We start from the raw sequence: 19,401 nt of genomic DNA on the forward strand, positions 1-19,401 counted from the left end.
CCTTTCATTTTTCCTAAAGGGAGGGAGGGGGCAGATCAACAAATTTATCCAAACCAACATTAAAGAGCTGCTGACGTAATTTCAAGTGAACCATATTTATGAGGGACAGCTGTTAACCTTTATCTGTCTCTGTTGCTTAAATCTGCCAGCCACAAAACCACGATTTGAGATGATCTATTTTAAGATAAAAAAGATGAATATCGTGTTTGCTTAAACGAATGTTTACAGAGTACCGTTATAGATCGGGCTCATGGTTTGTTGATTAATTTTAAAATATTGCTTTGAAACAGAAAGTTTGCGTTTTCTCTTATTTTGATATGAATTGGCAAACTAGATAAAAAATATTTAAAATATCCGAATTCAAAGAGGCTGAAAACTTCACTATTAATTTTGTGTAAGTTGGCGAATTATCAAAAGGATTAAATTTTACCAAATACTTCTTCTCAAATACTTTATTAAACAGCAAAACAAACAAAAATTTATAAATTTATAAAATTACAAAGTGGCTTGGTCGCCCTATATATTTTCAGATAGGATAACGCAAGTGATGATTAGATATTCAATGAACGGAGAACGAGAAATAACACTTTTAAAAAATCAGCAAAAATTTTGGATTCATGAATTTACCAAATACAACAAAGCTAAGAAAAATCAAATATTGAAATGTCAAAACGTGAAAGTTACGGAACGTTAATATTTGCGCAAAGTTATGGGAGGAGCGTGGGGTGGGAAGAAAAGGGAAACACAATACCAAAACAAGGATTGGGATGCGCATGAAACCTGTGTTAGATCTGTGCACTAATATCTATTATAAACCCATAGAGACACGATCCGATACAGGGTGTCCCAAAATTAAGGAAATACCATGGACATAAGAATTTATCACAGGGTGTATAAGTGTAGATCAGTGAAATGCGATTAAATATGACAAATTGATATGCGATTTAATAAATAACGTATTTCAAACTAAATTTTTTTGATCGAAAAAAGTCCTTTCTTGGTATGTTCAGTGTGCGATTAACCCTTTTAAGATTATAAACCATTTCTTTTTCGCCTTTATCATTAATAAATCGTTATGGATACATAAAAACGTTGGAATGCACCACAACTTTCAATAGATAATGGTGTGCTTTAAATTTTCATTTAGTTTTTGCTTATTTCTTAATCTATATAATTCATCTATTTTATAGATTACACAGGGTTAACCAAAAAGAATGAGACTTTACAAACGACTGTACAGAATTCATCAAGGCTTTATTCACATTTAGACTGCAGACCGTCTCAGGTCATCAGTAAAGATTCATCCTTTGTGGACCCAATATTAGAGCGCAACGTTATTTACTTTCATGACCAGAAAACTCTAGAATAGGAAGACGACATTGAAGCAATACTGAAGTACTTTGATGTTGTTACAAAGCAAATAGCTTTACTAATAAATTATTAAATCATTTATCAAGTGAAATGGGTCTGTTTACACTGCACAATTGCTGTGCCTCATGTTTATTTGACTATGTAAAGTTATAACTTGAGTCTAAAAGTCGACTTTCTATTCCAGAGCTTTCTGGATATCACTGTATCCAAGTTTACGTTTTCCTACAATTATATCTTCCATTGATTAAACTTTAGTTGTTCCTGCCTTGTTTTTAAAATATTTATTTTATAATTTTTTTATTATTTTTTTAAATTGTTTTTATTATTTTTTTAAATATATTTTTTGTAAGAATTCAGGTTTCTTTGAATTTAATGAGACCAAATATATTTTAATTGGTTTGCATAACTTAACTTTTCTTCCATAAAGGGAATACAAGTTTAAGCTATTTTTCTATTTATCTATTTATCTATTTATCTATTTATCTATTTATTTATTATCTATTTATCTATTTATCTATTTATCTATTTATCTAAATATCTATTTATCTATTCATCTATTTATCTATTTATCTATTTAGCTATTTATTTTTCATTTATTTATCTATTTTTCTATTTATCTATTTATCTATTTATCTATTTATCTATTTATTTATTATCTATTTATCTATTTATCTATTTATCTATTTATCTAAATATCTAATTATCTATTCATCTATTGATCTTTTTATCTATTTATCTATTTTTCTATTTTTCTATTTATCTATTTATCTATTTATCTATTTATCTATTTATTTATTATCTATTTATCTATTTACCTATTTATCTATTTATCTATTTATCTAAATATCTATTTATCTATTCATCTATTGATCTTTTTATCTATTTATCTATTTATCTATTTATCTATTTATCTATTTAGCTATTTATCTAAAAATCTATTTATCTATTCATCTATTGATCTTTTTATCTATTTATCTATTTTTCTATTTATCTATTTATCTATTTATCTATTTTTCTATTTATCTTTTTATCTATTTAAATATTTATCAATATAGCTAATTATCTATATATCTATCTTTCTATATATCTTTTTATTTCTGTAGCAACACGAAAATGAAAGGTTAACCTCTGTTTTATTCGAGAAAAATGTTTACCTCTAACTGCAACACAATTCTTCAAATCCATGATTACAAAATAAAATAAAATTTGATTTAGTTTAGTTTGGTTACATAACTGCAGCCTGAAGAGATTAGCGGTGCAAAATTGCACTATTTTATCCCCTTTCATTTTTCCTAACAGTCCCTTTAAGTGCTTAGATTTCAGTCTATACCCCCTTTCATTTTTCCCAACAGTCCCTTTAAGCGCTTAGGTTTCAGTTTATACCCCCTTTCATTTAACTTAATAGTCCCTTTAAGTGCTTAGGTTTCAATTTATACCCCCTTTCATTTTTCCTAACAGTGCCTTTAAGCGCTTAGGTTTCAGCTTTTATCCCCTTTCATTTTTCCTAACAGTGCCTTTAAGGGCTTAGATTTCAGCCTTTATCCCCTTTCATTTTTCCTAACAGTGCCTTTAAGCGCTTAGGTTTCAGCATTTATCCCCTTTCATTTTTCCCAACATTCCCTTTAAGAGACTCGCTTTACTTGAAAATGAAAGGAATTGTCAACGCAATTTCCAGTGATACATCTTGAGACACAACAGTACCCTTTGTCTCTTTATCAGATTATTTTGAAACGAAAAAGATTAAGTTGTTTTTCTTGAAAAGATACGAATTCAGCTCACACCCTCAAGTCACTGCAATAAACGACCCCAAGTGAACTTAATCATTTTTCAGATTGAAAAAGAAGAATAACTCGTATACATTTTCAAAGGGTTACATCGTTAATATCACATTCCACTCTATAAATGAATGGCCTGAATTGTCCCTTTAAAACTAAATATACTAGAGGATGTCTTAAATTCCTTTAATTTACTACATGAGACCAGTGTGTGGGAAGGGACTATACATTATTAACAGGTGGCCAGTAAGTTATGATATAAATTAAATTAAATTATGGCCCTGCAGTAAAAATATATATTTGGACTGAATAAAATCTTAAGTAGAGAGCAATATTTTCCCTGGAGGGGGGGGGGGCGGCAGTTTACAATATGACATTAAGAACAATTTTAAATTGTTCTCTGTAGAATTTATTAGTTTTCATTCATCGTTTTGATTTTATTGCTATCTTATATACAGTTTTATATTTGATGTAATGAGATGTTGAAATTATTCTCGGCCTACGACCGGCCTTCGACCGGCCTACACACCGCGCAGTACACTGCTAAACTTTCATACAAAGATATTGATCTATGCAATTCCCAGCCTATCTGCATTTTTTTCAAACCTACATTTTTTAGCCATAAACCTTTTTATTTTCTTATTACTACGACGGTCTTCATAATTTTGTAGAATAGGGAGAATGAAATGAATTAAATTGTTTTAACTACTATTATAGCTTGAATATTACTCCCTGCAGTAGATACTAAAGTATAAAATAATAATGATGTTTACTGTACCTGTAATAAGCTCAATATCAGCGGAATTTCTGTTTTTATTTCTCATTTCTCTAAAAAATAAAATAATTTTATAAAAAATTGAACACTCAAGTCTTTAATTTATAAACAGTAAACACCTAGCTTTAAATATGCTTTTTTTCGTCAAGATCAGCTGACTAAAATAAAACATAAATAATGAAATCCTTTTAAATGTTTCAAATTGTTTGGTCAACTTCCCAGATGTACAATTCTCCAAGCGACAACTTCCCCAATCTGTCCTAGCCGCAGCGCTCTGCCCAATATACTATTCTAGCCGCAGTGCTCGGCCCCCTAGTCCATTCTAGCCGCAGTGCCCGGCCCCCTAGTCCATTCTAGCCGCACCGCTTGGCCCTATATCAGCCTGCGGAAGTTGACGCTTGGGAAATTACACATTATTTGGAAAATTTCCACTTGGGAAATTGTCAGTTGGGAAGCCGTTCTAGGGAAAATGCCAATATCAAAACACATAACACCTCTTTTAAAGATTTAAAATTCGGTATTATGTGCAGCATTAAAAAAGCCCTAAATATAAAAAGAATAAATCTTGTTTTTATGAATTTCTATGGTAATTCCTGAAAAGTGCGAAGTACATTGTTACAAAAGTAATTTAGGGTTTTTAAGATTTGAAAACTAAAAAACGTTTTGATTTCTCAAAGATGGAAATTTATAAATTAGTGAATGAGAAGTAGTTGAACTAATTACAGCTGGTTCTTCTACTTCTTCTGGGAGGTAGGTAGTTTCGTAATCTTTCGTAAACTTCTTTAGGTTCTCAGAGAACTGCAAGGGAAAACACTTTGCGAATAAACGTCTGACGGAACTAAGTTCTTGCAGCAAACTCTGATTTTTTAATCTCTATATCTTTGCAATCCAGTGTCGTAAACCTTTGATATTTCAAACTATAAAATTCTGTTAAATGAAATAGTATAAAATATCAAAGGTTTACATCATCTGGCTGCGAAGATATAGGGATTAGAAAATTTTGTGGTAATAACTCAGTTCCTGTTGACGTTGGGTATACCATTTGTGATAGAAATTGACAAGTTTTTTATATATAAGAAGATAAACATTATATTAAAGTGTGTTTAATGGATATTAAGTTCTCCTAGTATCCAGTACAACAATTTTATCCTCAGAAGTGATTAAAACTCGTGTCTTACAAAAAATAGTCATTAGTTTCCACCCTTGGTTAATTTTACTTTGGTTCAGCGTGATATCTCACCTTCGTTTTCTGATCTGAACTCCAGTAGTTGTTTGGCGTAGTTTAATTAAATTACGTGTCTCCATTTTTCACGTAAATTTTAAGGGTTCATTTTTAAAATTTCATTTTCATTTTCTTGGTTCACTTTTATGCCTTTAACATCAATATTTTGAAGTTTTTATCTAACATTGTCACATTCTACATGTTACGCAGGTAAGTCTGAAAACAAAATTAATAAATTTACAAAAAATTTTAGAAAATCAAAGTTGTTCATTTTCAGATCGGAAAATAATTGATATAATAATATTAGAAATCTTCAGAATCCTTGTTTTGATTCAGAAGTAACCCTCTATGCAACGATAGCTCGGCAATGTCCGATTCACAATGGTTTCAATGGTTGGTACCGTTGTAAATCGGGCATTGCCATCTTTGCACGGAAGGACCCTGTAAGCTGAACGTAAAAATATACAACACAAAAAATTCAGCATTTTAAAGAATAAAAACTAAACCAAATGCAGTGAACATAAATAGGACTTTTTACCAATCATAAATCCAAAATAAATATATTTACAATCTTAGTTCAGTTTATTCCCGTCATGGCAAACCCACTCAAAAAGAACAGCATTCGAACCAGAATTTAGAATTTTTGCGCACCATAGATCAGGACTCCAGGCCGACGGATACGAAATCATAAAAATATTTTTTGCAACTTTATGGTGTAAGTATTAATATGGCAAACTTTGGCTAAGTAAAATCTAAGTTCTACGACATTAGATCACGAATGATATGAAGATTAGAAAATAGAGTTTGATGCGGGGAATCAACTACTTATAGAACAAAAAAATATTGTTGAGCATTTGTTTAAGTCAGTCTCAAAGTTTAACTAAAAATAGAAATTTTAAATGAAATTTTAATCTGATCTGGTTGGTCTCTAACCAATTATTGTTTTTTTTTCAGATGACCAAGAACAAATATCTAACAAAATGTTTATACATATTAATATTTTCTACGTCTGGCAAACACCAATCCCCCCCCCCCCCCTATCGGGTCATCATTGCACCTTCTTTCAATCTCATCTTACGCTTATTGCATCATTATGCTCGCCTATACACATCACTTTTTCACATCATCATTCCACTCCTCCCCCCTCCATCCCTCACCCCCCCCTCCATCTTCTATTGATACCTTTATTATTGACAGTGCTCATGATGCGATGGGCGGGTCCGCCCGCCCTAACCTTTCTACACACCATATCCTCACACATACCATTTATATATTTAAAATCCCATTTATCAAACACATCTTCTCATTTATATTACAGGGGGGCTATGAAAAACAGATATTTTTAATTTAGATTTTCAATACAAGATGTGGATATTTTCAATGTTTTTATCTCATTTTAAAGTTTGCATGGTTTATTTTGCCTCGCCCTGTATTTATTTCTAAACCCCCCTTGATATGGGTGTATTCTCAACATACAGTGTAAGGGGTCAAGATTAATGGATAGGTGGGTTTATCTTAATCCATGGTATTCAGGTGTATTCATTTAGCATGAGCTATTACAAATCGGAGTAAAAGTCGTTTTTGTTATTACTATTAAATTATTTACGCACACAGATTGTAACCTTTCCACAATGGTTATAAGCTTGATTGATCAAAAATTACGAGTAGGGCATTTCCACGCAAAATAAATACCCAAGCTTTTCAACGTACCTCGGATCTCAGATTTTAATTCCGAGTATCCATGTACAATTAATGTGAAATAGTTCTGTAACATCTCAAAGATTACCAACACGTGTAAAGAACTCTATAGAGTGATATCTTTCAATTGAAAAAAAATCAGATCCAAAGTTTTTAAATCACATTTCAAGATCGTACCAATATAAATTATCATCATTATTATGAAGTGTACTTTTTGATGCTTATGTAAAATATTAATTATATTAATTTCAAATATAATTACAATTAAATTTTGTTAAACGCACTCCTATTATTGCAATACAATAAATTTACGCCAGAAACCTCCATATTTTACAAATAAGAAAATTATTCAAAATATTCAAATTGACTTCATAAAGACTGTAAGCGTATTTTTCATTGACCCTCCATGCAAAGTCAGAAATGTTGAAGATAATGTCATTTTTCTAACTGGGAAAGTGTTTATTTCTTTGAATTTCTCAATTATTTCCGTTGAAAATCAGACACGTTCATCTTCACATGTATAAGGTTACTTGAAATTATGCTAACGGTCCCTTTCATGCATTTTAATGCAAAGAAATTGTTTGTGAAATTGAAAGTGGTAGTGGGTTTAAGGTTTAAGCAAATCTGATGAAAATCTAAATAATTATAAAACGTATTTAACCCAAGAAGTGCACACATGCATTTGCAATTTATCTACCACCCACATACGTGATACAGGACTTGATCTGCAGGATACAAGATACACGATACAGGTTACACGATACAATAAACAAACAAAATGTAAACATAGCAGACGAAACTCTTACAGATTACAGCTTTCTCAGTAGGTATCACTATACTAAATCAAAGAATTATTTGAAAAGACGATATCGAATTCGTCACTGAATTCCCATGTTTTTTGGGACACCCTGTACAAGAGTCAAGGCACGTTAAACTAAAGTAAATTATCACGCAAATCTTCCCCTTTAGTAAAAGTAAATTCATCCTATATAAAGCATGAAGTCTGGCCGCGTCAACCTTGTTGCACAGGATAGTCCTGTCCATAGAGCTAGGTACAGTATAAACTGGGACGGGAAAGGTTGACCCGGCTCGGAAATTCAAATGTACTACGGCTGCCCGTGTTGTGTACGTAAGGTTGAAAATTAATATATTTTCAATTCTAACTCCTCTAATTGAAGAGGTATGTCGCGTAAATTTTACTTTTCCCATCTGTCTAGTTTCCTATTTTAAGAGAAAAAATGATAAAATAATAAAATGATTTAAATTGATAAATTGAAATTAAAAATATTTTTGTCTGTTGTCGACCGTAGAAATATACAATTATGAATCAGCCACATAACTTTGAAATTCTACAACTAAACCCAGATATCAAATAATTCTGCTTAAAATGCAATTATTTTGAAAGAAAAGTGAAAACAGTTCTGAAATATTAACAATGCACCTCCATATTCCCTGAAGTGGTTACCTTAAATTCTTTAATGGTCAAAGATTTCCAAATGATTTGAATAAATTGAGGTCTGAAAGTTTGAATTATGTAAATTATATGGACGGCCATATTGATTCCACGTGATAGGAATCTCCTCAGAGGAAATAAATCTGCAATGAATTTGATAAAGTGAGTCCAAAAAAGACTTTCTTTTATCATAATGTCTCGGTTTGAATTTAATGATATCTTTTCAATAAAAACTTTGAAAAACTAATTTCGGTAGAATTATATTAATTATATTGACAGAGAAAATAATGCATAAAGTAAAAACGCATTAATATTTTGTATGTGTGTCTGATCAAAACTTGACTGATTTGCCTCTTGACTGGGGAACGATCTGTGGAACCCTGGGAATGTTCTTGCTTTAAAAATCTTAGTTAACTTTTATCGATTTTTTTTGTTTCCAGACAACGCTGGGTTAAATTGACAATAGTTTTGCTACATGAATTGATATTTACAAATTGTTTTAAGATAATCGCTGTTTTAAAGCCCGGTAACTAAGTTATTAAATTAAATAGGATAACAGAGCAACGTATTACAATGGGCGTGATAGTTAAATAGTTAAATACCTAAATACCACCGAATGGCAATTGTTTTAAAAGGTTAACATACAGAAAGGGGTTTAAACACCTAGTGCTACAACAGTTTATTGCCGAAGGGGTGGTCTCATACAGGGTGAACCAGTAAACATGGAGATAAAGTTACATTTTGGAATTGTCTTTGAAAAGAAAATGCATGGCTTTTCAAATGTTTTTTTTGTGTTTGTAACCGGAATATGGAGGTAAGATATATAAAAGCAACTTCCTTTAAATAGCTGGTAACTCCCATCTCTACCCAACAAGACTGAAAGGTCCCTTAAATGCCCCCTGTTTAATGGGGCTTCTGAGCATGTTCTGTCGATAGATATATATATATATACATAAATCTACTAGATAGGTTTTAATTACATTTTTTACCGTTGCACGTAGTTACGATATTTTGCCTCATTCACAAGTATATAAGCATAAATAAACCAAGAAACTCTAAACTTTTTTTTAGGTTTATTATTCTATTGCGTTATAATTACATCTTTTATTTAAATATAGGTTAAAACAGTAAATATTTTGCCCCCTGTGCAATCCCAAACAAGAGTCTAATAACCATTCATATAAAAGAGTCGAGCCGTTACCGCTAACTCATATTTTTCTAATCCCTATATCTTTGCAACCTGACATTTTGATATTTTAAACTTATATGATTTGATTTGGCAGAATGTATTGATTGAAATATCTAAGCTCTACGACATTGGGTTACAAAGATATAAGGTTTACAAAATCCGAGTTTGTAGCAAAGACTCAATTCTTTAGAGTGAATTTTTAACCCTTCCCAAATCCATCCGTATTCCCATTCACCAATTCTATAAATCTTTGTGGTAACTATTTCCGTAAAGAATTTTTAAGCTTTTATGATATTTTATGATATTTTTAGAATACTTTTATAGTAATGACATTTGTATCGCCTATCATGTCCCAAATGAATTTTTCTAAATGGTTTTAATACAAAGGAGTGCCAATATTTGTGCTGGTAAAACGTTTCAGGAAGTAAAATAAATATATTTCTAACAATAATATTCTTTTAGTTTTAAAACATTTTCAACGATAATAAGGAGCAGAAAACTGTGAAATAGGAAGACGAAATTAAAGCAATAATTACGTGCATTTAATTCAATTACAAAGCAAATAGTATCGTAACTATTAAGAACTGTGTCCTTGTACGTCCGAAAAAAAAATGCAAATGACCTAATATTTTTCAAACGATTTCGTTAAAGACTAAAAAACTTGAAAAACAAACTGATATTAAAAAGAAACCGATCGCCAAAAAAAAATCCAAACGACGCCCCTCCCTGCATATTTTCCTGTATTTGTATACCGGAAAAAGGCTTTTTGTTCAAAAACTCAAAACTAAGATTTGTTAATCATAAAATCGTTTTACATTTTCTAAATAAACTTTAAAATTGGATTATTTTAACAATTTTGAAACCAATTTGTTAAGGTTCAAACAATAACGATCGTTTAAAAAGTTGTTTTTAGAACGACCCCCATTCCTACAAGTATTGGGCCCCGTCTATAATTGCTGATGAACGGTAAACCTGGAACCAACATAATTGAACCGATTACATTTCGGGGTCCAAACATCTTGGCTTAGGAGTATAAATAAGAGTTTTCTCAGAATTCAAAACTGATATTTTCTTAAAAAGATATCGTTTCTCCTACAAACAAGATGTATTTTAAAGAATACTACCATTGAAATTTCAAGTAGCCGGTAGCCCCCATTTGAAGAGGGGCTTGCCCGATTTTTAACGGTATTTCGCATATATTTTTATCTGGTTATTAAGTGGAAAATATCGCCGCTTTTCCAGTTTGAAAGGTGTTTTATTCTGACAATTTCCTTTATTTTTTCTGAAGCAAGACATTTGCAAATCACTTAAAAAAAGAAACCATGGATATCTCATTTTTTCTAATCAGAGGCTGAATTTTGAAGAATTTGATCCGCGGCTTAAATTTAAGCCGTGGCTTAAATATGGTTGGTTCCACTTAAAAATCGTATTCAATGTTTCAAGATTTAAGCCGGTGCTCAATTGAAACCGGTTTTTGGGGGATTTAAGACGCGGCTCAAATTCATCAAATTCGGACTCAGATAAAGTTTTTATGGGTAATGTTGTAACTTTTTTTAATTAAGGGACATTTGAAATTAAGTGTACAGTCCCTTTAATCCGACACTTTTTCTTATTATTCAAATTACATTGAACTCTGATAATTTGTCAAGTTTAGAGAATCTCTTGGTTCCCCGCATTCTTTCTTTAATACTCTTTGCCTAGGGTTCATAACAAGCAGGAAATATAACGTTTATTTAATAAATGCTCGGAGGTCATTGTCAGACTCGTCGAACTATTAGATAATAATATAATTAGGTAGGAGCACATTTTATTAACCAACGTTTTGCAGATGGACTTTTATAGGAAGGTACTTTTAATATGTACTTTCTATGTATTGTATTTTCATAGACGGATTTTAGATGACATGGTAAACATTCTGCGAATAAATTATTCTTGAGTATATTTTCTTGGGTTGAGCTTTTTATTGTTATTATCATTTTAAATTACTATTTTTATATAGACTTTCATTAGTTGGCATTTTTATTGATAAAGGAATTGAGTTTTAGCGACAAATTCAAATTTTCTAATCCCTACATCTTTGCAATCCGATGGTGTAAACCTTTGATATTTCAAACTATGACAATTTGATCAAACAGAGTTCATAGTTTGAAATATCTAAGATCTACGACATCGGGTCGCAAAGATATAGAAGTTAGAAAATCAGAGTTTGTGGCAAAAACTCAATTCCTTTTTAATAGTTGTACTCTTTTTAAATAAGCTTTTCTAACTTTTCAGACTAAGTGATTTTTACAGTTGGACTTTCATCACTTATCTATTTAAATGAGCTCAAAATTAAATTTTATAAATTAAGAATATTAATGAAAGTTAAATTAGGGAAAACATTTTTTTCGTATTTTTTTCAAAGAAAATTTTAATATCAATTATCTGTAATTCATCACTATGCTCCAATCAAAGCATAAAGCACTGTTTTTGCTTTTCATTTCTGTAACTTAATATTGTTCAGTTTAAGCCAGATCGCATGAAAAATAATAATCTTTACTCATTTTCATGTTTTAAATCTTTCATGACCATTGTTATTCTCAACTTTTAATTTTAATATTGTGCGAACTAAAGTTTTTTATTTGATTGTCAAATAAAAAACTAAATTGCAGAAGATGCATGAAGAAGGAAAAGGGAAAATAGTTTGTTGAATTCCCACATTGTACAGCAAAATAATCCACGATGGAATTTTAATTCAAAACCAAGAACAGATAATGATATGTTTTGTTCCGGAGTTTTACATAATTTGTCTAGGTGCCATGTAGACATCCATTTAGGAAGGGCCCATTAGTAAATCTTTTAATGGTTTCCTTGTTCACTAAACATCCTTTAACAGCATTAACATTTCCTTAACATTCAGATAACATCATTAAAATATACATTAAGAAACCGCAAACCAGTCAATTCGTGAAATATGATTTAATAAGGACAAAAAGGCATTTTTTATTGAAATATCGTTTATGTGGTTTTAAATGATTATTATGATTATTTATGATCAGGATTTCTTGATTTTAAACCAAAATAAACCTATTGATATTAAATAATCTTTATTCATGATGAAAACACTTAAGTTCTTACAGTCCGCAATGGGTCAAACAGTTGGGGTACACTAGACGGGCTGATTCGGTAAAGACAAGACTGACATCCTTGTACTGGTTTGGATCATGCAGCTTTTAAACTATTGTTAAAAATGGAGAAAGTGATAAGTATTTACCAATTTACCACTTTTCAGTTTAGAAATGCCTCTCTAGTATGAGAGGAGCAGTATTTTACACCCCTTACTCCAATACTAAATCTCTCCACCTTTCCTCAACATTTATTTTTAATTTGATAGCCTCCCCCCCCCCCTTCTACTAAAACCTAACTTAAAACTAAGCTGTTTATTACACATTTTACTTTTATATATAAATCACCATCAGTCATCACTATGATATATGTTTGACGCGAAATATGCGTTCTGCTGGCCAGTATACGCTAATATGTTCACTCTGTCTCGGTTCATGACCGACTGACTCAAATGTGGCGCACGGAACAACTGCGTATACGGCGCCGACCTAACCCCTTCCTGCGTAAAGCGTCAATTGAAGAATTTACCCAACTAAAGTGAATCAAATATTGAATTGGATTAAACCATGAGGTAGGCGAACTGCAGTATTTTAAACAGAAAAATATTAAAGATTTGATTTGTATTAAATATACCCCCCCCCCCTGTTATTCAAGTCAAATGTTTTTATTCTATCTTTACATACAGTACGAAAAGAGCAAACACAAAACTAAATATTTTTGGTTAGAACTTATATATTATACGCTTGGCTTATGCCGAGCATGGTGGCCGTACGTATTTTTGCTTTATACCTGACATTTTCGTAAATTTCTTACACATTTATAAATTTCAAAAAACATTCACTTCTGAGCAAAAAAAATACAAAGATATTCTTGTATTTATCTCAAAATTGATTATTCTTAATTGAAAGTGAAAGCGGATTTATACTACAGATATACACCAAATTCAATGCGTTTTAAGATATCCAGATAATTAATTTTATTTGTCCTTACTGTACAGTCAATTTTGAAACCTTGAAAAAAAAATTCTAGAATCTTTAGCAATAGGAGAAAAAACGAAAAAAAGTCATTGAAGTCCAATCCCCCATGCCCCCCTCTGTTCTTACTGCTTTGTAAAATATAAACATCAAACAAATTTTAAGCCCTTTGGTTAAAATTTTGAGCAGTTGGAGAATTCATATTTTATTATAAGGCTGAAAATGTAAAAGATGTTTGTAAAAGACATTCGTAAGTTTATAAGTCACGGCGGATATATCCCGCTGGAGACTTAAAGGGAGTGATCTGCAAGGCCAAGAAGGGATTATTTAGACAAAAGTGCAGTTTTGTTGATTAGGATTTATTTTAGATTATTGAAGGGGCTGTTTGGGTAATTAATTTCAAGTGATCCTTTTTGCAAAGAGCGCGCTAAATGGCCGATTTACAATAGTAATTTTTAAAACTTTCATTGATCATTGATGGCAGAGAACTCCGTTTGTTTATCTTTAAAATGTTGTTTAAGTTGCGGAAAACCTGGAGTGTACGCTAACGTACAGGTTAAACCTAACACAGCTGACGTTACATGGTTTCCCCGAAAATCCCAAATATCCTCTGTCCAGCGGTTTTAAAAATTAAGAATCTAAATATTTATTTTCTGTGACTTCTAGAAAGAGAATATTGATAGTTCAATATTCTGTGTTGATGATGATCCGGACCTAATAAAGTAATTGAATGTAGGTGATCCTTCCTATTAAAAAAAAATTACATTTGTAGAATGTAAAACAGCCTGCAAACAAAGTGTTCAATTATAATCGTTTCTCTAGATAAATAAAAGATAAATAAGGACATGTCCTCAGGTCTTTTTCATTCAATTAGATAAATAAGGACATGTCCTCAGGTCTTTATCATTCAAAGATAAATAAGGTCATGTCCGCAGATCTTTATCAGTCAAAGATAAATAAGGACATGTCCGCAGATCTTTATCATTCAAAGATAAATAAGGACATGCCCGCAGATTTTTATCAGTCAAAGATTACTCAGGGCATGACCGCAGATCTTTATCAGCCAAAGATAAATAAGGACATGTCCTCAGGTCTTTATCAGTCAAAGCTAAATAAGGACATGTCCACAGGTCTTTATCAGTCAAAGATAAATAAGGACATGTCCTCAGGTCTTTATCAGTCAAAGATAAATAAGGACATGTCCACAGATCTTTATCAATCAAAGATAAATAAGGACATGTCCTCAGGTCTTTATCAGTCAAAGATAAATAAGGACATGTCCGCAGATCTTTATCAGTCAAAGGTTTAAAAGGTGAAAAACGCAAAAAAAATGTTCATACTTTTTTTCCGAAAAATTTTCATAAATCTAAAAAAACACAATAAAATACTGATTAGGATAAAACGCAATTTTAGTAAATGTAATGATTTTTAAAAATTAGAGTTGACTATAATTAAAGAATCCTCAATTTATTTTGTAAGAAAATAGTTTACAATATATATATATATTCTTGGCTTTTGCCTTAAAGTTCCTAAATACAAGCACATGTTTTTCGTTCTTGTATTAAACTCCACTAGACAGAAGGAGAGGATGAAAATGCTAATACGACTTTGTGACATCGTAGCTTCTAGTTTTGATGATTAGCACAATTATAAGAAAAGAAAACTTAAGATTTTAATATTACATACGCTTTCTTTCTATTAAATAACCCTTCTTAGTCGGTCACTCCCTTTAAACGTAATTATGTGCATTTGCACATCAATTTAAAACTTCATACAAATAATTTATTTTATTTTTGTTTTGTTTACTATTTTATTTCAAAATTTTCAGCTAAAACTCTCTTTACTTATTCAAAAAAACTATATAATTCTCTAAAATTACGTTTATACCTATATTTATGCATATTTATTTTTTCCTGCAGTGATCACTGTTCAATTTCATACATTTATGCGTCCTCAAAGAGGAATGGAAGGCAGACCGCCCCTGTTTTTCATCCGGACCACAAATGACATCCCAAAGTCGATAGACTTTTCAGCAGTGCACTTCCCTTATTTTCGTCCAAATTTCACCTTCTTTCCGGCATTCTTTACACCTTTTAACTGTAATTTCAGTTATTATATGTATTTTATCCTTTTGCGTTTATCAGAATCCCAAAGTTTAAGAAATCCGCAAAATTGATTAGAATACCGCAGTTTTCATAGTGAACACATGATATTGGACAATCTAGAACTCTTTGGACAAAGTTATAATCCTAAATTAAAGAATTAGAGTCTTATGTTTTCCTGAAATAGGCGAAAAATCCCTTCAATCCATATGCTGCTTTTTTGAAAATTGCCTGAGGGAAGTGGGACAAAGCACGGTGAATTCTTTGAACCACTAACAAGCTACCGTATATGGTAATTATCGTTGGGTATGGTGGCGCATTCAATAATTATTTATCTAAAGTTAGTAGAAGTTGGATATTATTTACATATTGTAGACACCAATTATATAACTCCTAGATATTTGAAATTACCTATTGTGCTTTTTAAATACTTTGTTAACTGTAACTGAGTTTGTAATTAAAACGTAGGAACTAAAAGACACACAAAAAAATGTCTTTTATGCACAATATTTTGCGAACAGTCATGATGAATCTTGATAATTGATTATTATTTTTCTATCACACGTTGATATAATATAAAAACCTCTTTTCGTTGACAGAAGAAATCATTTAGCATTTCTTTAAATTTTGTATTTGAAAAGTAATTGGCAAAATTTCGGCTAAATGGATGCTAATACCTAAATTATTTGGTTTGCAACTGCAATCAGAACAAAGAAAACACCTATTTACAGTTACAGTTATACAGTTATTTGTTTGTAATTTTCATTCAAAATTATGCTTCCAACAAAGAGAATATTCACTTACGCGAAACAATTTTCATTTCGTGTAGTTACGCTAAATTTTCTAACGATAATAATATGTGCTTTACTAATTATGGAATGGTTTCGTATTACGTAATTTTGCGTAATTACGCCTTAATTACGCGAAACTAGACGTTCTTTCGTTTATGTAATTAACACGTAATTTCGCGTAATGCTCCTCCGTATGTGAAAGAAAGTGTTACGCGTAATTACGCGGAACGTATAAATTACAACAGGAAACCTTAAAATTATCTCTTTGAAAAAGAAGATTTTAAAAATTTTTACGATTTTTCGTGTTTCTTTGTATATGCTTTTTGTTGGATATTTAAGTATATGAAGTCTCTTTTATACGTTTTAGACCTTTTTCTGAATGAGAGGATGCAGTCGTTGTAGATTATTTGTACCAAAGACGTTACAAAAGCTAAGGATTAGAGGTTTCCAAGGTATTAATGATACACATATTCTTACCTATGACATGAAACAAATGAAATCTAATTTTCGTCTTTGAGGAGAACTACAGAAATCCTGGATTACCCACAAAGGATGAGACTGTACAAGGACGATCCCAAGAATGAGACGGTATGAAGACGATCCCAAGGATGAGACGGTATGAAGACGATCCCAAGGATGAGACGGTATGAAGACGATCCCAAGGATGAGACGGTATGAAGACGATCCCAAGGATGAGACTGTACAAGGACGATCCCAAGAATGAGACGGTATGAAGACGATCCCAAGGTTAAATTAAGTATATGCCTAAGATATAGTAGTCCAATGTAGGAAACAGATCGTTTAAATTCCGTACAGTCGTCTCTGAAGTCTCATCCTTTGTGGAAAACCCTGGTTGTATTTGATTATTTAATTTTTCCCTGTATGTTTAGATAATTTTGCTTTAAAATATCTGACGGTAGCCATCTCAGCTGATGGGTCTGTAAATATATTCTTAATATGAAGAATTACCGAGAATTACAGTAAACACACATTAACTTTAAACAGATGGCATGATAGGAAGAATGTTTAATTTAAACATCTATCTACATAATTATTATATTTAGAGATTTGCATTTTCTGCATTAGAGGATATTGTGCAATATTTGACAGTACAGTATTATTTGATCATTTTTAAACGGTTTTTTTTACAAAATAAAATGTTTTTTTTTCTTATCTTATCGGTAAAGTTCATAAATTTATTTAGAGTCTTTGAGTCTTTGAGTCAGTCAGACTGTCAGTCTGTCAATCTGTCAGTCTGTCAGTCTGCCAGTCTGTCAGTATCTGTCAGTATGTCAGTCTGTCAGTCTGTCAGTCTCTCAGTCTGTTCGTCTGTCAGTTGTTAGTCCTTTAGTCCTTCAGTAAGTTTATCTGTAGGCTATTAGTCTTTTACATATACAAACTGACTGTTTTGACAAACGAAGTATTTTCTCGAATGATAAATACTCTGGGAGAAGGTATGCGGACCTGGGGTTTTTTGTTTTAATAATTTTTCTCAGAGTACATAGTGCTCAACTCTACATAGAGTTGTTAAACTGTTGCAAACTTAATACTATACAAAGGTTTACAGTTAGAACCAAATACTGTGGAATAGGAAGACGACATTAAAGCAATACTTTTTGTGTTGTTTTAAAGCAAATTGTTTTAAAATTTACTTTTTAAATTACTTATTCAATGAAAAGAATCTGTTTACATTGCACAATTGCTGTTGTTAATTCAGTCTTTAGCTTTTAATTTAATTTTTAAATCACACCTAAAGTGTTCCCCCAGTATCAGAATTGATTAAATGAGAGAACAACTTTTTCACTTTGATGCTTAAAGTGATATATTAAAAGACACTTTTTTGTCCTTTGTTTGTATTTTTCAATACTCCTAGAGATGGATCTGTGCGTATTTGTATTGATCATTTATAATTAATTAAAGAGCGAACTTTACACCAGAGGGTTATTAATAGATGTTGAGGGTATAGACTCCTTTAAGCATATTTCAGAGTTGGAAATTAAAAAATGCAATTTGCACCAGGTTTAACTACTGGATTAGGGTTACCTGATCCCAGTGTTATGCGTGGAGTGTCATGCAGTACATTATACATTGGACCCTGGAGTTAAAATTTGTCTGCGATTTTCGTAAAGTTAATAATTGTCAGTTAAAAAAGCATATTTTAAGTCTTTAAAACATGGTAAAAATTTAGCCTCCTTCTTTGTATTAAATAAACTGTCGGAGGTATTGGTAGTATTAAATAATAAAAATTTTAGACAAATTTCTCAATATCTCAGTCAATTCTTAAGGTACAAAAATGGCAGACCACTTTTGTGAAATCCCAAAACAAGGAGCATTTGATGAGAGGCTATGTCATGTTTACACGATATTGGTTATAGACTATAGTATTTCGTTTTTTCTTACTCCAGGGCACTCCACTTACTAATATTCCACTATGTTTTGGACCCTGCAAACTTCCCTCTAAACATTTTTTTAAGGAACTAGTTATTTTTAAAGAATGTACGATAAACAGAATGAACATTTATCAGACTAAAATCTTAAGTATACCATGTGCAAAGATTTAAAAATTTCACTAAAAATCTAGGGTCCACTTAGCTATATCAGCTGTAAAGTCCATTCAAAAGTATTACATGTGCGCTGGTCCATGAGAGTTCAGATAGATAGATAGATCTATAAGTGGGCCATGTACACAACTTTAGACATAAAAACCAACGTTATGACACTCGCCGATATCTGTTTAAGTATTTTGAAAGGGCAAACATTTAAAAATGTTCTAAATATGTCTCGAAAAATTAAAGATTGTTTGATTATTTGAAATGGAGAAGATATTTTAGTATCAAACAACATTATTTTGCGTTTCCCCCTTCAATAATACGTTTTAGAACTAAATGTGCATTTATTTATGTAAACTAATAATTTTGTATAAATTGAAGCATTCATATCTCTAAT

The 19,401-nt window shown here is 31.3% G+C and overlaps 1 protein-coding gene across 1 annotated transcript in view; it reads right to left on the bottom strand.

Annotated features, from left to right (window-relative positions):
- Positions 1 to 5,355, bottom strand: part of LOC111700993 (uncharacterized) — a 14,272-nt gene extending 8,917 nt beyond the window's left edge. Inside the window, exons 1-2 of the mRNA XM_023472097.1 lie at positions 5,162 to 5,355; positions 3,925 to 3,974 (exon numbers count right to left, since the gene is read on the bottom strand). Coding sequence (XP_023327865.1) covers positions 3,925 to 3,974; positions 5,162 to 5,226 — 115 coding nt within the window. The 5' untranslated portion in view covers positions 5,227 to 5,355. The remainder of the gene's footprint in view (positions 1 to 3,924; positions 3,975 to 5,161) is intronic.
- Between the last annotated feature and the right edge of the window lie 14,046 nt (positions 5,356 to 19,401).

The sequence above is a fragment of the Eurytemora carolleeae genome, unplaced genomic scaffold (assembly GCF_000591075.1).
Source record: "Eurytemora carolleeae unplaced genomic scaffold, Eaff_2.0 scaffold441, whole genome shotgun sequence".
Classification (NCBI taxonomy): Eukaryota; Metazoa; Arthropoda; class Copepoda; order Calanoida; family Temoridae; genus Eurytemora; species Eurytemora carolleeae.